This window comes from Hippocampus guttulatus, chromosome 17 (genome assembly GCF_054856545.1).
Source record: "Hippocampus guttulatus isolate MCC_2025c chromosome 17, RoL_Hgut_1.0, whole genome shotgun sequence".
NCBI lineage: Eukaryota > Metazoa > Chordata > Actinopteri > Syngnathiformes > Syngnathidae > Hippocampus > Hippocampus guttulatus.
In genome coordinates this window covers 1,975,229-1,993,462 of record NC_141277.1, presented here as the reverse complement: position 1 = coordinate 1,993,462, position 18,234 = coordinate 1,975,229, and the positions used below count along the sequence as shown (strand labels likewise).

Below are 18,234 nucleotides of genomic sequence, written 5' to 3'. Positions count from 1 at the left end.
ATATATATATATATATATATATTAATTTTTCTTCCAGCTTCAATTGATGGTTCAGGCTCACGTTTTTTCCCCCCCGTGAGACGAAAATTCCGCGAATTGTGCATAAAAGTCTTGACGCGCGCATATGCAGATGTTTATGACTGTGACGTCACGCGTCGCGTCATAATCAAGTTTGAGACGGACGATGAGAAACCGGAGCGATCAACGGCCAAATTCGGAGAAGACAACTCAACACATTTTGAGCTGCAACAAAACGGTGAGAAAGCTTCTGTCGCACTTCGTAAAAGAGAACAGTTGGTGAAAAATCCAACCCGTCAACTTTGAGGCTCTTTCCCATCTTAATGATGATCAATCTTATTTCCAGTCCGATTGAGATATGAGCAGGGCGGACGGGGCGTGGACGTTTGATAAATGAAAACAAAACACGATACTCACAATGACCCCGATTAGCATTACTGCAGATACATTTCCACATTTAGGACACAATTTGATAGTTTTAAAACGCATTGTGACTCGGCAGAGGTGGCAAAACTGGAGTCGTTGTGCTCACACTGCAGAAGAAATACAGATAATTGTGTCAAATAAGATAAAAGTTAACATGCTGTTGATTTGATGTAACCTTTATTTGTCCTGACACAACATTAAAACGCTCACACAAAAATAAGGATATGATCATACAAGTAACAAATGCACAAAGGAGACTCCTTTGCCTTAAAAAAAAAAAAAAAAGTACAGTGAAAAGTAAGGAGAGCAATCCCAAGAAAATGCATTTGTCAATCATACACAACTCTTGTTTTGCTGAGCACAACAAAATGCCCGGTTGGATGATGGATGGATTGTTGTCATGTATGAATGCAGTGCGTTGGAGTTGACAGTATAACAGCTTGTTTTCGTTTGGGGTTTTTTTTTTTTCGTCCTAGTCGATTTCAAATCTGAACTTGTGGCTTGCAAATAAGCACAACAAATTTAAAAAATAAATCTGAATGAAAAGCTTGACATTTGGGTTGGCGCTTGATGGCCTTAAGGAGTTGCCTCCTTCTGTGACCTGACTGTACATGTTCAGTCGCATGCCTTCCTGTCTCTCCCGTTCAAATTTGCTTTACCTGCTTTCCTTGCGTGTTTCTGAACTGTTGGGTTGTTGAAATGAGCAAGTGGGGGCAGCCGAGTTTGCCTGCCGGCGAGGCCATCGGCTCCTTGACGGGACAGAAAGATGATTTCTCTTCTGAGATTCTCCAACTGCTGCGACTGCTTTCTCACCAGCGCTTGGAGACTCGAGATTTCGCTTCCGTCAGCTCGCCTGCTACACTCTTGAAGCCGTTTGCCCTGAGAACACGCATGGAATATTTCATAGAAGGGACCCTGCTGTGTCAGTGGATTGCTTCAAATTGCATCGGGTATAAAGTCGATTAAAAAAAAAAAAAAAAACTGTTTCCAAGAGGGAAGATGTTTGAAAGGTGAAAATGTTGGAAGCGTCAGGTCAATCAACCGAAGCATTCAATGCGGTCAATTGGAGAAGAAAATTACAATTTTCTTCTGCCTTGCGTCGAGTTTGCGCTCCAGCTCCTTCCTCTGCTCGAAGAGACTATTCAAGCAGAGGAGTCGCTCCGTGTTGCTCCTTGTCATCTCCATCAGAGCCTCGCGAGCTTTTTCGACTTTGACCTGTCAAACGCATACACGCAAAAACAACAAATATTGACGAGAGGTGAATGTCAAAGCTCGTAAAAGCGCAAAGGCACGCCGCCGGACGTAACGCGCGCAAAGATGCGCGTACATCCCACTGTTGGATTTCTTTGGCGTACGCGGCTTCTTGAAGGAGTTTCTCCTGCTTCAGTTCCTCAACCGTCCTGTTACCGGATAGCGTTTGCAGAACCTCCAGATCCACCTCCCTACCAAACCTTCTCATCATCAGCTGCTTGCAAAGCTTCTCCAGCACTTCACCAAAACACAAAAGAATTTGATCAGCGTACATTTTTTGCTCGTTGGGGGGCTGCGGATCCACTCGGGTCTTACGCTGGATCTCGGCGTTCATGTCCTTGCGTTCTTGGATGAGCTTGATATGCTGCTGCCTTGCTTGATTGTAGACTTCTGTCTGCTGCTGCTTTTCAACCTCCAACTGCTTGACTCGCTCGTGCAGACGTCTCAGCTCTGTCCCGTTGAGCACCAATGCCGGGCTGTGGTCCGAAGCCACCTGGACTGCGATATCAAACTCAATCTTGAAGAAAAGGCCAAGCAAAGAAGGCGGCGGCAGAAAAAAAAGAAAAAAAAATCAATCAAAAGAAGAGACTTGTGTTCTTTTTCTTCAAATAAATAAGAACCTCCCTCCCCGCCCGGGTTATCTTTACCTGGTGCAGTTTTAGAGGAACCACAACATGGAGTTGGTTCATCTTCTGCTGTTTCTCCCTGTTAACTTGCTCCAAGTCATCCTCTGCTGCTTCGCGAATTATTTTCACCGAATTGAGCTGGAGGTCCAAAAAATCCGCAAAATTTGAATTCTGCGCGTGCGTACGTGTACGGTATATGCGGCGGCCACATAGCACGAGCGATTACGAGTCCTTCAGATTCATCATCCACCCCCTCCACTCTCCCGGCAGCCGGCGCACTGTCCCCTCATTCACGTGACAAAAATCTCAGGTAAAACGGAACAGCGCGTTCCCATCGGTGGGACGCATTTACATTGGCACGGATGTCTGAATTTCCGGCCGATCTTCACAAAACGTAGTAAGTTGACCTTTTGACCTGTCGTTGGACATTTTCATGGGATGTCTTCTCTTACATGTTCTCTGAAACATTTTCCCGTATCCACTCAAGCTGAATTTAGGCAAATTTCCCCATCGTGGGACTCGAAAGAGGTTATCTCATCTTCAACGATGAAATCACGTTTCACGAACACCCGACGTACCTTCTTAACAAGGCCGTCGCATTCCCTCTCAAGAACGTCAGCGCTTTTCTTCTCTTCCGTCAGCAGTTCCTCCAGGTCCAGTCGACGTTCACGCAGCTGCAGTATGTGCTCGAATAACTTTGACTCCAAGCCTGTGACCAAAAGTACACGCGGAGGAGGTGCGGCGGCGTATTTTGGAATCGGGAGAAGGCAAGACGGGTCACGACCCGCCCCACCGTGCATACATGCCCATATAAGGAAAGTCAACGACTGACCTGGAGGGCATTCGTCCGTCGCAGCTTCTCCATCTAATGCATCCCAATCGTCGTCGTCACCATCCCAGTTTTCATAATCGTCAAAGTCGCCCTCTCCTTCTGCAAGATTTGGAACATGACAGCAAAAAGCACCAACTGCCGCTTGCATTCCGCCAACTCACCTTCACCCGGCTCCTCCGTCTTCTTGACGCGTTTCATTTTCCTTGTGAAAACTTTTGTGACGTACTCTTCATAGTTCTTGCAGTCACCCAGCGAGGCCCGAAAGGCTTTTGTGACGGCCTTCTCTTTCTCCCACGCCTTCCTTACGGCTTTACGCTTCAGCTCCAGTGCTTCCTTACACTCCTCCAACTTATACTTTTTGACAAAAAAATCGTTTGAAACAAACGCAAAGTCCGCATGAGGTAACGTCAACGCTCTATTTGAAGTGGATTTAGAAATCATGTCATAAATAAAGCCAATTTTGGATTAAAAAAAAATAAATGTACGACAGAAAATGCGAGAATTTTTCTCACCAACAAGTTGTTCTCTTCCTTCACACGTGCGTCAAGCTTCTCTTGGAGAATCTCCTCACGCTTGTCCACCTCCTGGAGGAGGAGCAGCTCCCGATAGAGTGTGAGCTGACGGAGGTGACCGAGTTTTAGCCTCCAGTCCAGCATCTGCGCCTTTTGAAGGCACGTCAAGTGTTCTTTGTCAAACCGAGCAACCATGCTCTCCATCTAGGGATTCAAAAATATGTTTGCAAGTTGCTGAATGAAATAACAGCCGGTCTACATGTAAACTATATGAAAGACCTTTTCCAGGATGGAATCCTGCATGGATAGCAATTTGCTCTCCTTCTGCTCGCTCAGCTCTGCTGCTTCCTCTCCTTCGGGCTCCTCCTCTTCTCCTTCTTCAAAGGCTGCAAAGAAAAGTGCCGCATCTCCCGCTCCCGCCATTCCTCCCATCTCATTTTCCAGTGGCTTGAGCAAATCTCTGCCTCCCTCCTGATCCTCCAGCTCTGCGCGCTGAAACCTGCAGCCGGTAAGAACGGGGCAGAAAATGCAAGCTGATCTTTCACGTCCTCCCCGGGAACGAAACTCTGAAGAACAGGATCTTGAACCACAGATCTGGTGATCGTTCACCTCTGGTCCCTCAGCACCCTGTATTTCTCCAGGATGCGTCGGGTGCACGGTATCTTGTCCTGGATTTCCTCTGGACGTATAGTTGGTAGAGGGGGCGGAAGGTGTTGGAGATGGGATGGCAGAAGACCCCGGACCCTTTGGAACTGCTTCGCCTCGGCCCGTAGTTTTGATAAAAGCCCAAGTTTGGAGTCTCTCAAGGCCACGATCTCTCTGTTCATCTCAGTCTGTTTCGCACGTATCTGGTGGCATGGATGCAATTCTTTCTTAAAAATCATGTCTGGCGGTGTCTAATAAGTTGTCATCTCGATGATTGGCATTTGAAGTGACCAGAAATCTGGAGCAAGTTGATGCCGGGAGTTCAATAAACGTGCATAAGAATATAAGTGGATACGCTTCACCTTCTCCTCCAGGCTGGCCATCTCTGCTTTCTTTTTGTCTGCGTTCATTCGTAAGTCTTTTGGTACGGTGAAATGTTGGTCCGTTTTCAGTTTCAAGTCCCCGATGCTCTCTCTGGCTTCGCAGATGGCCTGCACGTCACGCGGATCTTCGCGGTTCTTTTTGGGTTTCTCCGTGTAGCTGACATGCCAACAAAATGGTTCGCGTCGCGTGAGCTCAAACGGCAATCGACAAATCATCGGATGCGGTTTTTTTTCGGATGTAGCAAAAAGGTGACGGCACGCTTACAGTTTGTCCCATTCCTGCTTCCTCTTTTCGATCTTGGCTCGTGCCTGTTCAGCTTTCTCCGCGGCCTTTCTGAGCCTCTCTATCTGCCGATGTGCCAGCTTTACCGCTGAAGATCGCGTCACCGGCGGGTGCGGCACATCGTCCTCTGGCGAGCACACATCGGCCGTAATTTGGCCGTAAAATCGTACGTACGGTATTTAAAATCAATACCCGTCTCGCCGTCTGTTTCGGGACCGTCTTTTACAGTTTGATCTTTGGACGTCCTGCGTTCGTCTGGAGCCGTTTCATGGCCGCCGGTTTGGCTGTAACCGCTCTGCTGTTGGGCCCGCACTGAAGCAAGTGCTGGAATACGGTACGTGGAGACTCTGCGCTCAGTGCGGATGGCAAACACCGTGACTTTGTTAGACTCCAGAGAGCCCCTGAACCTGAAAGCAAAACACATCGACGAGACGTGTATTTGGTTGGCGTTTGTGTACAAAATGCTTCAGCTTGTACGTCTTGCAATCCGGACGTGTGATTAAAAAAAAATCCCGGCATTTAAAAATGTGCGTGAGGAAATTGTAGGAACAACATGTTCGCGAGGCAAATGATTAGTCATCTGGGTTGAATCCCCATCCCAAAAATATTGCAAAATAAGTACCGTATTACCATTTTTTTTTTGAGCGATAAAACTTATAAATGAAAAGCATTTGAAACACTGAGATAAAAGCCATCGTCGTGACTGGTCGGTACCACTCCTGTAGTTTTTTCAGTGCTATCTGGGAGTGTTGTTCTTCCCGGCTCATCTGTTTTTGGACTTCTTTTAATTTCCAGGTCTTCTCCTTCTCAGCCTGCTCTGCAAAACACGCGTCCAGCTGCAACTCCTACAAAGTGGTAAAGAACCAATTTACTTGAATTCTTATTAGTCCTTTTCATTGTCAAAATCTCACTCATTGTGTGCGCGTGAGTACCGGAAGTGTCAGCCGGGAATGTTCTGGCAGTTGAAGGTTGTCCTTGAGCAATTTTTTGAAAATGTTCTGAATCTCAGCGAGCCTCCTCCGCTTGTCGGATTTCTTCTTCTCAGCTTCCCGACAACGATGGTCTTTCTCCGACTTCTGTTGGACCGTCTCCATGCTGGGATCAAATCACTTCAATAATCGTTATTTATTTCTTTATATTTTCAAATAACAAAATCGCATTTTTGATTTCAAACAAATGCGGCAATGAGAGTGGAGGAAAAATAAAGATACCATTTTACAACACACCAAAAAAAATAAAAAATAAAAAAAGACAGCTGGCAAAGGACGTGAAGTAGAACAAAGAGACTAATTGGGATCAAATGAATCATTTGAATGTACCCGTTGCACTACGTAATGCTTACTGCATTTTGGCCACAAGTACTGCAGTGCACGGTTAAGGTTGTGGGTAATACGGTTAAGAATTGCACCCAGGGAATGTGATTTCCAATAACAATCGGTTCATACTCAACTTGTCGGCCGCTGGGTCATCGATGTCCTGAGCCGAATCCTCATTCTCAAGACCGTCCTAGTTGGAGGATCACAATATTCTGATTAATTTTTCTATGATATTCCATCAAATTGCTCGTCTGTTTTTCAATATAAATGCATCTGCAAAAGTCGAAGGCTTCTTCGTGGAACGAGATGAACTAACCCTTGGAGAAGGAACCACGGCCCTGTTCCTCTGCAGCTCGTCATGAGGAAGCAGGTTGAAGGAGAAGATATTCCCGTCATCTCCTGCTGTCAAAACAAACCGGTCATCATAGCTGCAGCGGATGTGCCGCAGGTGTCCATAAGTGCCGTCGTGGATGCTTAGTTCCCAGAATGCCTGCATGGAGGTTATGGTGTGGTTGTCCGGATCAAGAGGGTAAACCCTGATGGAGCCGGAATGCATGCCGCAGAGCATGAGCTGCCTGTTGGAGCTGTGACAACAACAACCAAACATAAGCCCGACACGATCCGTATCAAGTAAAAACTGCATTTTCACTGAAGTGGAGTTCCTTCCGTCATCATACTTGAAGGTGACCGAACAAATAGCGTCGTGGTCAGCATTCTGGACGGTCAGGAAGTCAAATGGCTCATCCTGACGTTGGTCTGGATTCTCATCCTGACTCTCAGAGAACTTGCAATGGTACAGGAAACCGGAGTCAAACCCTCCCTGGAAATAAAAGTGTTAATATAAAGTAGGCAGCCACGCAAAAGTACTAATCACGAGTGTATCCCGTTCTTCATCCATCCACTAATCCGGTAAGCCTGCAATCGAACCCTGCATCTCTCTACTGTGAGTTGGACGTGCTAACCGGTCGGTCGCCCACCGTCTGTTCATTTCTACCAACGCGGGCATGTTGGGTAAAAGATGTGATCCACATCAACAAATTGCTCATTATTCAATATGTCGGTATGTATGTGTACCATAGAGAGCCAGAATTGGCCAGGCTGTGAGTAGAAACCACAGAGGAGAGGACTACGAGGGTTAGGTATGAAAATGGGTGGTAACTCTTCTTCCAGCATCTCCTCTCCCACGCCTTGATGCTCCTCTTGCACTTGCTGCTGCTTCACCTCTAAAGCTTGACGTCTTGCCATTTCCTCTGCTCTCTACGACGCACGGACATATGCAAGTTGCGTTGATTATTGAAATGTTATGAAGTACCGGTAGTACTGTATACAGTACATCGGTTTGTTTATCTTGTCAATGAGGAACGTGTACCGAGAACCCAAGAAACATGAAGCGAAACCTTGATTTGGGATTTGATGCTCTTGAAGCAGAAGAACCTTCTGGGCAGGTCTAGCAGTTGGAAGGATTTAGTTGCTTTCAGGGTATTCGGATCAGGACATGGTACCTCGACAATATGAGCATTCTGACACAGGATCAGCAACCTGTTTTCTTGCTGTACAAGATTGGGAAGTGGTACATTGGTTTTCCTGCGGTTCAAGAATCGTAGAAGGTGTTGATATATTTTTTTTATACTTCAGACTTACATGGGAATGAGGTGACCACTCCAGTAACTGCACCGGTCCGGGAACATGAACAAAACCGATGGGCTCATATTTTTCTCCGACAGTAAAGAAGAACACAGTGCAATCTGAGCTCTGTGGATAAAAGTAGAGGCTGAATATCAAACGAAGAGCAATAAAGACTGAAGAGACAAAATGGAAGGGGGAAAAAAAACAACAACAGCTTAGTGACTCCATGAGTTTTTGCTTCCGCTTGATCATTGGGAACATTCCTCCGGACAATTTAAAATTGGTCTCATGAACTGCACTGCGAGTCTTGTTAGCAAATTATTCGTTCTAATTTCAAAGTGCCTTGTTAGTTTTATGATTATGAATAAGGCGCTTACCCCCGTGGCTAATATTTTCCCGTTGCGCTCGTATGCGACAGAAGTTACGGGGCCATTATGCGGCTTGAAAGCTTGTTTGAGTCGAATGTGGGCATCCCCTTTGTTGTTGTGCAACCCTTTGGCGTCATAAAGCTCCAGTAAACGAACCACCCCATCTTCAAATCCTGTCACCAATAAACCTCCACTGTGCTTCACCTACAAAAACAAATATCTGGGGTTGTTTATTCCATTAGCCACGTTTTATGAAAATGACGTGGTAGTAACGCACGTCCATACTTACCGAAAGTGGTGCCCAGTGAAGAGCGGTTCCGCCTTGATTGAACCGGCTACTGACGAGTTCTCTTTTTGTCAGAAAGTCATAGACTCTGACTGAACCTGGAAAGGCGAATGTCCAGGAAAAAAAAAAGCGGCGGCTGTGTTGTCAGCGGTTTGAAAACGTTCACACGTGGACACAATTGTCGGTATTATACGTATAAAAACAATTGACTCACGGTCCAGAGCAGAGGTGGCCATGAGATGACTTGACTTTGACACATCAAGAGCCTCGATCGGTCCGGCATGGGAGGACAACAGGCACTGTGGATCAGGAGTCTGCAGATTTCGGTTTGATAAAGTCATACAACGTGTTTTCAATTGCCGTAGAGCAAAGCAGACACTTGAGAACTTGTATTTTCTCAATGGTGTTTTAAAGTCATTCCAGTCAGGTGTTGCTCCTCAAAGCTGCTTGTTCCAGGACTGATTAAGTGCCCAAATTTGGGTAAAGGTGGCAGACTCATTTCGCGAGGTGCCCTTTCTGCTAATGTGCCTCTTAGTGTGCAAATTTAACCATCTGTTGGGCAATAGCTTCCACAACAGGTTACGATACTGTTCTCTCAACGGGATGTTTAATTTCAGAAGTCAAGATACACATTGCTTTATTCTTCTTATTATTATTGTGTAGATGAGCCTTACGGTGTATGTGAAAGAGAGATCCACTTTCCAAATAGCTCCATTGGAATCCTACAAAAAACAGAAGAGATCAGGTTGGAATCTTTCACCGAGGTGCGATTTGTGACCTTTTGTGAAAGAAGACGGCTGACCTGAGCAAACCAAACAGTCGAGTCAGACTGGGAGCATTTCACTATCGAGGAGAGACACGCATGGCGCCAGACCGTCGTCTCATTCACGGGCTCCATCTCAAATTTGCCACTTTCACCGCTGCCGTCCGCCTTGTCGATTGTCTCAAAGTCCCAGCCCTGCAGGCTCAAAGGGAGGTTACGATGTCGTATTGAACCAAGAGCACCGTCGCAGCCTTTTCATCCGTGCCAGTAATTTCTCCTCTACCCGGATCACTCCATCAGAGCCGATGGTCATCAGTTGTCCATCCTCCAAGGCAAAAGGTTGGACAACGCCTGCGTGACAACAGCGTCCTCCCTTGCTGCAGATCTCCACTTTGATAGCATTTCCATCCCATAGCAGCAGGTTGCCCCAGTTTGAGCCAGACACCACCTGAGAGGGTGGACACGGGTCAAAGCGCTGCAATCTTGATGAGCCGCATCACCTTTTAAGATATGTAGGACACAAACCTTTCCATCGGGAAGTTCTACGTAGCCTTCGATATCGGTAGCTGCCGTTTTCCCAAAATGGCCGATAAGCCCTTCCAATTTGAGACCTGTAAAGGTGCTGGCCATTCTCCAAAACCTGGGGAAGGAACATATTTGATAATAAATGGTCAGTGAAACAATTGTGGGGGGTTTTTGGGTGAATTTATGGGCAGGTTCTCTAAATATGATTACGCTAATGCAACTATAACCATCTTGCCTCCACGCAACTGCGATAGAAGTGCAAACCAGATCATGGGTACGCCATACAGCGGTCATCCGAACCACGAGATCGGACTGGGTCTCATTACATGACTTGAAATATTTCCATCATGATTCCCACCAATAAAAAAATGCATTTTAGGAGGCGTAAGCATTGTGTCTGGTACTTGATGTGTCCAGATCCCGATGATGTGAGCAGTCCAGGGTTGTACGGGGAGAAGCTCACTCGGAAAACCTCCTGAGAAATGGCTTTGCACCTGAGCATCACCTCCTCCTGCCTCCATTTCCACACGGTCAGCAAGTAGTCGGGTGCACTGGCCAGAGTGGCCAGAAGACTCCCGTCACTGTTAAAATTCACAGAACTAAACACACGCTCCGCGCCATCTAAACACACACACACACAAACGTGATCACAACACCACCACTGAAGAGAAATATACAACACTGATGAATATTAGTTCTGTTTACCTCTGAGAATGCGGTATACTTGTAATGAAGGATATTCATATACTATCAGGATTGGCTTTTTTCCTTTCTCTGCCACGACAAAGTACTCTTGGCTTGGGTGTACCTATACATACACAAAACAATGTATTGTCTATACCGGACACGCGTTGCATGGATGGAGATCAGAGGAGTCTCCACACAAAAATATAAACGTATTAGTGTCCTAAAGATTTTAAAGCTTGCTAAACATGCTGGCAGCACTACAAACTTCAACTAATTGATGACCTGAACAGGCTGATTCCATCCATTTTCTGTCTTGCTTGTGCAATTCAAGGCCAATGTAAGATTTGGGATGAATTTGGGAAAGCAATCTGCCGGTCAGCCGATGACTGATGACAACATCTATTCTCTTACCCCGATTGCACCAATGCCACCGCCACTGCTGCTACGGATGTATCGTTGCTGTTTGGTGTTAACGTCAAACAGAATCAGCATCTGACCAGCAATAAAGATCAGAGTTTTGTCTTCCACCAACTGCAGGTTTGCTCTGCGCCTGCAGTCATAGCCAAAGGAGTGACTTCAAGAAAAATGAATCAAGGTTGATGATCACGCTTTTCAAAACGTATTTAGAGCCATCTAACATGAAATCAAGGTAGTCCTTTGACACATTTGGGCACACAAACACTCATAACCTCCATGGCAGAGGTTGAAAGGGTAGTGCATGAAGGATACGAGAGGTTCAGGAGATTCTCTGGCAGGTTAGAGCCGGGTGTGATGAACGGTCTTGAATAAAGCTGTTCATATGCATAAGGCATGACCGCAGAGAGTTGTTTCCCCTCAGAAGATATCACAATGTGATCACAAGCTGCTCCTGTGACAAAAAATAAAATAAAATAAAATATATATAGTAGTGACAGTCGTTCATCATAGGCAAATATCAGTTTGCCCTTACGTTTTTCCTTGAGCGTTGCAATTTCAGCGCGTCTCGTGTCCAACCATGTTTGTCCCGTTCCGTTGCGTCCGTTGGCTAGCAACAGGAAAACGTGAAAAACACTGCTAAGCCTGTTGGTTACTGAAGTCATCTTACTTGGTTACCCACCCACTTTTTAAAAAAAATTTAAGAACACCAGCAATTTTAAAAAGCGGAGGATATTTTAATGACCCAAAGTAATTAGATTTTGTTTATTGTTTAATAAGTATTAATTGCAACTTGCACGACTTATGAATGACACTCTAAAACACCGCAGAATAACTACTGAAAACTACAGCCAAAAGACTTGTAACAACTGTTTTGCAGAATAATTAGATAGAGAACCCCTTTTGTGGACACAGGGTGAGTCACCACAGTAACGTGACCTGAACTGTGATCACATTACAATATTGCCTCTTAACTTTATTTTGTGCTGCAGCACTGTCGTAACGATGTCAACGTTTTACGGCAGCAAACCTTGAATTTGATTGGAGCGCCCAGTGTCGTAAACCGTTGAGGTAAAACGCGTGTACAGTTTCAGACGGCGTGTCTGTATATTTGCAATCAATGTAAGTAAGCCTATTAAATGACGAAAAATATCAGTGCTGTTATGAAATGGATTTAGCATATTAGTAGCTGTCAATTGTGTGTTTTTTTCGGGGGCGAAAGTTAGGTCATTTTGATCACCGTAATGCTCGCTAAAAAGTATCCTGAATCCACTGGACCTGATAAAAAAAAAAATCCTCCTAATTCGAATTTTCAAAATTGAATCAGATAATTCGGGCAGTTTCATTTACATTTCATGGTTCTATCTATATCATCTTAATCCTATCAAGTGTTAAGCCTTTAACCGTGGGACTGTAGGATCAAATTTTATACTGATCATGTTTCCATCACTCATTTAGAATGGAAGCCAAACCCAAAACACAATTTTCCCCCAAAGGGAAAAAGTTGAAACAGAAAGGCAAAGGTAAGCTTGGAAACACTGTTAAACAATAAAATGCTCATCTTTAAGTTTGAACCCGATGTGGTCTTTCACACGTCTCTCGACAGATTCTCCTGGGAAAGCCCCGAAAAGTAGGCCACCTGGTAAAAAGCCCTTCAAACCATACAACAAAAAGGACATAAAGGGGAAAATCGGGAAGAGTGGAGATCCTGCCAAGAAACAACAATCATTTGTGAAAGGAGGTAAAGGGCCAAAGAGAAAACTCCCAGGCGACAAAGGGGAAGGTGGACAAGGCCCAAAGAGAAAAATCCTTGACGGAAAAGGGGACGGAGAAGATGGAGGTAAGAAATGTAATTTTATACAATTTGAAAACATTGAACATTTTATTTTTACGTGTGACCAGGTCCGCAGGAAAAGAAGTTCAAGAAAGGCGAATTTAAGTTAGAGAAGAACAAGCAGGGACTGCAGCAGACCGATGAAGACCTGAAGAAGAACAGGTTGCAGAAAAAGAAAGACCTGAAGAAAAGCAGACAGCAGGCAGATCGAAAGGACATGTACCAGATTATCAATCAGGCCAAACAAATGTGGGGAGACCTAAGAAAGTACGTAGACCCCCACTCAGGCACACAGAAGTAAAGTTCGAATGTACTGCTTGTTGCCCCATTTAATTTATAGGAGTACAGACCCCTGATGAATATGAACAATTTTAGTGTGTGTGTCATGTGTGCCTGTCCACAGGAAGAAGTGTGACGGCGATTTGAAGCGGAAGCTGATGAAGGATCTTCATGAACTGATTAAGGGGAAGTACAAGCAGGTATTTGTCCGAGCTGTTGAAAACCAATCTTAGCCGCCCGGCCCGGTTGTTCCATGCACTGTGTGCTCGCATGCGCTAAGAGCCACCATCTGCCTCCACCAGATGGCGTACGCTCACGACTCTGTGCGAGTGCTGCAGTGTTTTGTCCAGTGGGGAAGCCACGAGCAGAGACGGGAAGTGTTTGATGAACTGAAAGGTGAGGTTTTCATTAGCATTTAAAAGTGAGACAGTGCTAATTTTGAATGATTTGACAAGTGCCGTTCATCTACGTCGTCACTGTGTGTCCTGCAGATGATATCATTGCTTTGTCTAAGTCGCAGTATGGCACGCATGTGGTGAAAAAGTTGCTGATGTACGGGTGAGCTGCTCCTCTCTTTTGACCTTTTAACATTACATCTATGTTGCACAAATCAGACAAAAGAGTTTTCTTGTCACGGTAAGGTTGCTTTTTGCTCCATGTACAGCAGCGGTTGTTTTAAAGTACTCTCTAAATACAGTTGAGTTGTAGAATTCATACGTTGACGAGCCATTGTGCTCTACAGGAATAAGGAGCTGGTGGCGGCGGTGATGCAAACGTTTAAAGGGAACGTGCGAGCGATGCTTCGCCACGCTGCCGCTTCCACCATCATCGAGTACGCCTACAACGACAAAGCTGTACTTGCACAGAGACTCATGCTCACCGAGGAACTATACGGGAACGCCTTCACCATCTGTAAGGTACTGTATATAAACAAACACGCACACTCAACCGGACCGCATCTTGATCTAGAAGGGCGCCACTCCGTGACGCTGGTTGAACCTAGAATCGGTTGACTTTGAAAATTCCACTTGAGATTCACTGTTTGGATTATTTCGTTGCCGAGTCGAAAGGAGTGACAGAACGGAGAGGCTGATGAATCACGGGTTAGCGCTCCGCGTTTTTTTTTTTGCTCCAGTGGTTATACGGTGGAATCGAGTCGAATGAATTATGCCGATTCTCAGTCTTTGTCGTTTTCCCTGTGCGCAGTCCTCTGTGTGCAACACCATTGAGAAGGTTGCAGAGGCCAACCCAGACAAGCTGAACCACATCATCACGGACATGAAGCAAATTATTACACCAATGGCACAGAAGTAAGATCACTGAAAATAAATGTGTCCTACCGCTCGGGCAACATAACAGCAATCCAAGAACTGTACTGGGGCAAAAGACTGCCCCTAAAATTTGAGACAGCAGATTTTTCATCTCATTTATTTTATTGATTAGTAGTTTTTGTTTATCCAGAATCCAGTTTTTTAAAATTTGTTTTCATCATCCAAATGATCTTCATTCAGTACCCGGTACAATGTAAACAAAGCTTAAACCTGGATGTGAAGTTGTGACGTCACGTGGCGCTGTTTGTTTCAGAGAGCAAGTCATCAAACATTCTCTGGTCCACAAAGTCTTCCTGGACTTTTTCTTGTTGAGTCCTGATAAAGAAAGAGCGGTGAGTTACATTCTGTTGTGTATTCATGTTGAAAGTTAGTTAAAAAAAAAAAAAGCCTGGTGGTTGGGGGGGACCCCTGCTGTAGAGGACACAGCAAATTGGAGTCAGATCTCGGTTTACGGGTTCAAACTGAACTGGACCGCCTGGTTGAAGCGCAAATGCTCAAAGTCAAAGTTTCAGGGCGTGACCGCGTTTTCAACGGTATCGGATGTTACTGTGAACAGGAGATGATCGAGTCCATAAGGGAGGCCGTCGTCTACATGGCTCACACCCACGATGGAGCTCGAGTGGCCATGCACTGTCTGTGGCACGGCACCGCCAAGGTAAGGAGGGCACCGCTCACCGCTTTCGAATTCGCGTCGTCGCAGACGATTTCTGTAAATGTCATCGCAATGGTGGGCCAATTTTGTTCCAAGCTTTGTTGATCAAAGATTGGTCGATAAAATACTTGGCAACCGATGATCAGTAATCAGATCATCCTTGGGAGTCCACTTGAGTCCCGTTCAAAGATCAGAGAAGATCCAACACAAATTTCTCGGCTCAGCGATTTCAAGCTTGTGCTTTGAAATCGTTTTGAGCTGCAAGTGTTCATTTTTGTGTTTCAGGACAGGAAAGTCATCATCAAAACAATGAAGACGTACATGGTGAAGTTTGCCACGGTGGGTTTTCACACGACCTGCTTGCTTGCATGTTTGTTATTTTCCACTATCACTCGAGCTGTCTTTTTTGCCTCTTTTCTTGGTCATTCTTAAACACAAATGACATGAATTCAATGCTTTTTGTCGACGAAGTCTGGATGCGGTTAACGACTGTGTTGTGTTCCTTAGGGGGAATTTGGTCACCTGGTTCTTCTCGCCATATTTGACTGCGTGGACGACACCAAACTTGTTAAACAGGCCGTGTTGTTGGTACGTGCAACCTTTAGCGCTAGGACGTTCATCTTGTCTACTTATTGCTTAAATTCGGTTTAGAGTTTCTTTTTTCCCAGGCAATGGTCTTTTTGGGGGTGGGGGGGGCGGGGGTGAAGAGAAAAACTCTTACCGAGCTGACAGTTTCGATTGTCACTTCAGCCTTCGTTGGAGCTGTCACTGCTTCCTTGTGACGCGTCTTGAAAACAGCTGAATTGTCGGGGGGAAGAAACTTTAAACCTAATTTCAGTGCAACGCTTGCGTTTCCATCTTTGCTCTCGAAAACATCTTACCGTGATCACGTCGCATGTTTGTCACTTGTCCAGGAGCTCTTGTCATCTTTGGATGAGGTCGTCAGTAACAAGTATGGCAAGAAGGTTCTGCTGTACCTGCTGAGTCCCAGAGACCCCGCACACCTGCTGCCTGAGATCATCAAGCTGCTGGAAAAAGGAGACGGCAACCAGCACAGGTCAGACATCGAAAAACATGTTTTGTTGGTCGCATGTCGAAACGCGACGTCATCGCACCTCATGTTGATGTTTGGAGCCAGCAGCCGAGCAACGTCACCGCCATCTCTCTTTCGCTCCTTCTCCCGCCAGTAAAAAGGACACCGCCCTTCGAAGGAAGGAGCTGCTCGAGGTGGTCTCCCCGCCGCTGCTGGATTACCTGCGCGACAACGCCGCCGCCATGGTCATGGACAAGGCCACCAGCGTGACAGTTAGCGACATCTTGTCGTCGGCCTGCGGCGACCTGCGACCCGCCATGGCAGCTGTAGCTCAGCTGGCCAATCAGGAACTCGTGCCGGGCGGTGTCGAAGGAGAGGTCAGTGCCACCGAATGACGATTGTACTGCGTGTCAAATCATTACATTGGCTAAATGTAGCAGCGTGTTTTGAAAATAACACTGGACGGTGTTAGCGTGGAGTTGTTTGTACAAGTGAGTCAACTGTGCGCCCCCCCCCCCCTATTTTTTTTTTTTAGCTCCACATGGCAGAACATCCTGCAGGACATCTGGTGCTCAAATGGCTCATAGAGCAGGACGTCACTCTTGCCGAAGCTGGCAAAGAAGGTACTTCGCATATGGATCAACACTTTTTTTCTCCCTCCACCACACAATTAATTTTCTTTAGCATTTGCCTACATGAGGGTTGCAAAGTGTCTCTTCGTTGACCTTACATGGATGTTTTTGGAATGCGCAAGGAAGCGATGTATTCTGGTGATTGTGACTCAAAATAGTGTTTTTCAGTTTTCTTAAAATACCCCAAAGGAAACATTTACACTCTGTTGTGTGGAAGTCAATCGGTGTTACGTACTTGGTCATGTGTTGAGCCTTCGACCAAACCGGACGGAGCCCATACCAGTCGAATGCTGAGTAACTTCTTTTGGTGTCCTCCTGCCAGAGCGCTTTTCCAGGATCCTGGTGGACACCGTCGGGATGGAAAACCTCAGGAGTTGGGCCAAAGTCAACAGAGGAGCCATGGTGCTCTGCAGGTCCGTGTGCATTTGTGTTCATACGCCACTCAGGTTCCTGCGCGGCGTCGTCTTCTCATCTAAGCAAGGAGATGTTGAGCGTTTTGAAATGAACTTTCTGTCCCAAGAGAAAATCATTTTTGTTGTAAGTCGACAGTGTAAAAGTTTGTCTTTACTTTCCACAGCCTCCTGAACAGCTGCGACAGGTCTGTGGTGGCAGACGTGAAGACGGCCTTGAAGGACTTTAAGCTCGACAGCGCCAACAGCAGCAAAGGAGCCGAAATCCTGCTGGAAAATTTGAGCAAATAAACCCGTCATATACGCCATTGGTGACGCTCGCCATCATTTTGGATCCGGAAGTTGGACCGAGTCGCGTCAGGAACTGATGAGCACCCGGATCGGAGCCGTTTGACCAGATGGTGTCCGCCAAAAAGTTTCCCACGGGGAGGTGCCGGGTTGCCTGGGCAACAGTGACAATGACGGCACAAAACATTCTTGTGTGTAATGGTTCATAAACCGTGAATTCAGTGTGGCTCAACGAGTCAGCGGTGAGATTATGACACGAGTTTTACACTCATGTATAGTTTCAATCAGTTTTGTCAATTTTTTTTTCTCCAAATGTTGACCGATGATATAGTGAAATACTAAGATAAAATGTTTGATCCCCAAATATTTTGGTCAATTCTCATGAGTTTTGAATTTGAATTCAGCAACGGTGCCGTCGTTTCTTAGTTGGTGAGCAGTATGGGGGTGTGTTTGAGCCTTTCAGAACACAATTGCTGTACAATAACTGGCGCCGGTCACGCGCACCTGCCTCCATTACACATTAACTCGGTTCCACGGTATCTCTCTCTCTCTCTTTCTCACGTGTACTTTTAGAGCTCTGACGCACATTCGACATGATTCACTTCACATTGCGACACAGTTTGACACTTGGAAAAGTGAAGTGGAAGTAAGAATGTTAGCGCTGACCCATTGCGGAGTCCCAGGAAAGATATCATGAAGAGCAGACGTCACTTTTTGTCAGGTTGCATTGGCAACAGTGACAATGACAGTCCCATGATTGTGGGAAAGCCATCCAATGTATTCCTTGAGATCCAGTTTAAGGTCCAGATACGAG

At 45.8% G+C, this 18,234-nt stretch overlaps 2 protein-coding genes and 1 long non-coding RNA gene across 5 annotated transcripts; 1 reads left to right on the top strand and 2 right to left on the bottom strand.

Moving 5' to 3' along the window:
- Positions 1-604: 604 nt before the first annotated feature.
- Positions 605-12,434, bottom strand: LOC147191454 (cilia- and flagella-associated protein 44-like). Of its 2 annotated transcripts, none has more exons than XM_086135210.1 (34): positions 11,497-12,431; positions 11,277-11,415; positions 10,959-11,121; positions 10,566-10,668; positions 10,265-10,481; positions 9,861-9,975; positions 9,619-9,783; positions 9,375-9,530; positions 9,247-9,294; positions 8,787-8,886; positions 8,576-8,670; positions 8,296-8,490; positions 7,934-8,044; positions 7,690-7,842; positions 7,367-7,549; positions 6,970-7,112; positions 6,609-6,876; positions 6,427-6,482; positions 5,909-6,071; positions 5,691-5,821; positions 5,169-5,383; positions 4,959-5,103; positions 4,673-4,850; positions 4,275-4,513; positions 3,945-4,164; positions 3,666-3,869; positions 3,315-3,507; positions 3,154-3,252; positions 2,900-3,030; positions 2,343-2,459; positions 2,011-2,212; positions 1,772-1,932; positions 1,525-1,659; positions 605-1,323 (listed from the first exon to the last, which is right to left on the bottom strand). In XM_086135210.1, exons 1-34 carry the CDS (start codon positions 11,624-11,626, stop codon positions 1,060-1,062), a joined length of 5,337 nt encoding a protein of 1,778 aa, XP_085991336.1. In that variant the 5' UTR covers positions 11,627-12,431; the 3' UTR covers positions 605-1,059. The 2 variants fall into 2 exon arrangements, 1 of the variants encoding a protein (XP_085991336.1); XR_015103528.1 differs by having other exon boundaries at positions 1,175-1,323; positions 1,800-1,932; positions 11,497-12,434.
- On the top strand, positions 12,009-17,784 carry pum3 (pumilio RNA-binding family member 3). Its single transcript, XM_086135212.1, has 18 exons — positions 12,009-12,083; positions 12,420-12,484; positions 12,568-12,801; positions 12,864-13,062; positions 13,199-13,274; positions 13,377-13,470; positions 13,566-13,632; positions 13,817-13,991; positions 14,281-14,384; positions 14,659-14,737; positions 14,962-15,060; positions 15,343-15,396; positions 15,565-15,645; positions 15,972-16,114; positions 16,245-16,467; positions 16,626-16,713; positions 17,045-17,135; positions 17,300-17,784. The coding sequence occupies exons 2-18, from the start codon at positions 12,421-12,423 to the stop codon at positions 17,421-17,423; spliced, it is 1,995 nt and encodes a 664-aa protein (XP_085991338.1). The 5' UTR covers positions 12,009-12,083; position 12,420; the 3' UTR covers positions 17,424-17,784.
- LOC147191453 (uncharacterized) lies at positions 14,378-17,419 on the bottom strand. Of its 2 annotated transcripts, none has more exons than XR_015103530.1 (6): positions 17,291-17,419; positions 16,958-17,194; positions 16,173-16,311; positions 15,939-16,085; positions 15,779-15,855; positions 14,378-14,720 (listed from the first exon to the last, which is right to left on the bottom strand). It is a non-coding gene; the product is annotated as an uncharacterized LOC147191453 (long non-coding RNA). The 2 variants fall into 2 exon arrangements; XR_015103529.1 differs by having other exon boundaries at positions 17,003-17,194.
- Positions 17,785-18,234: the final 450 nt, after the last annotated feature.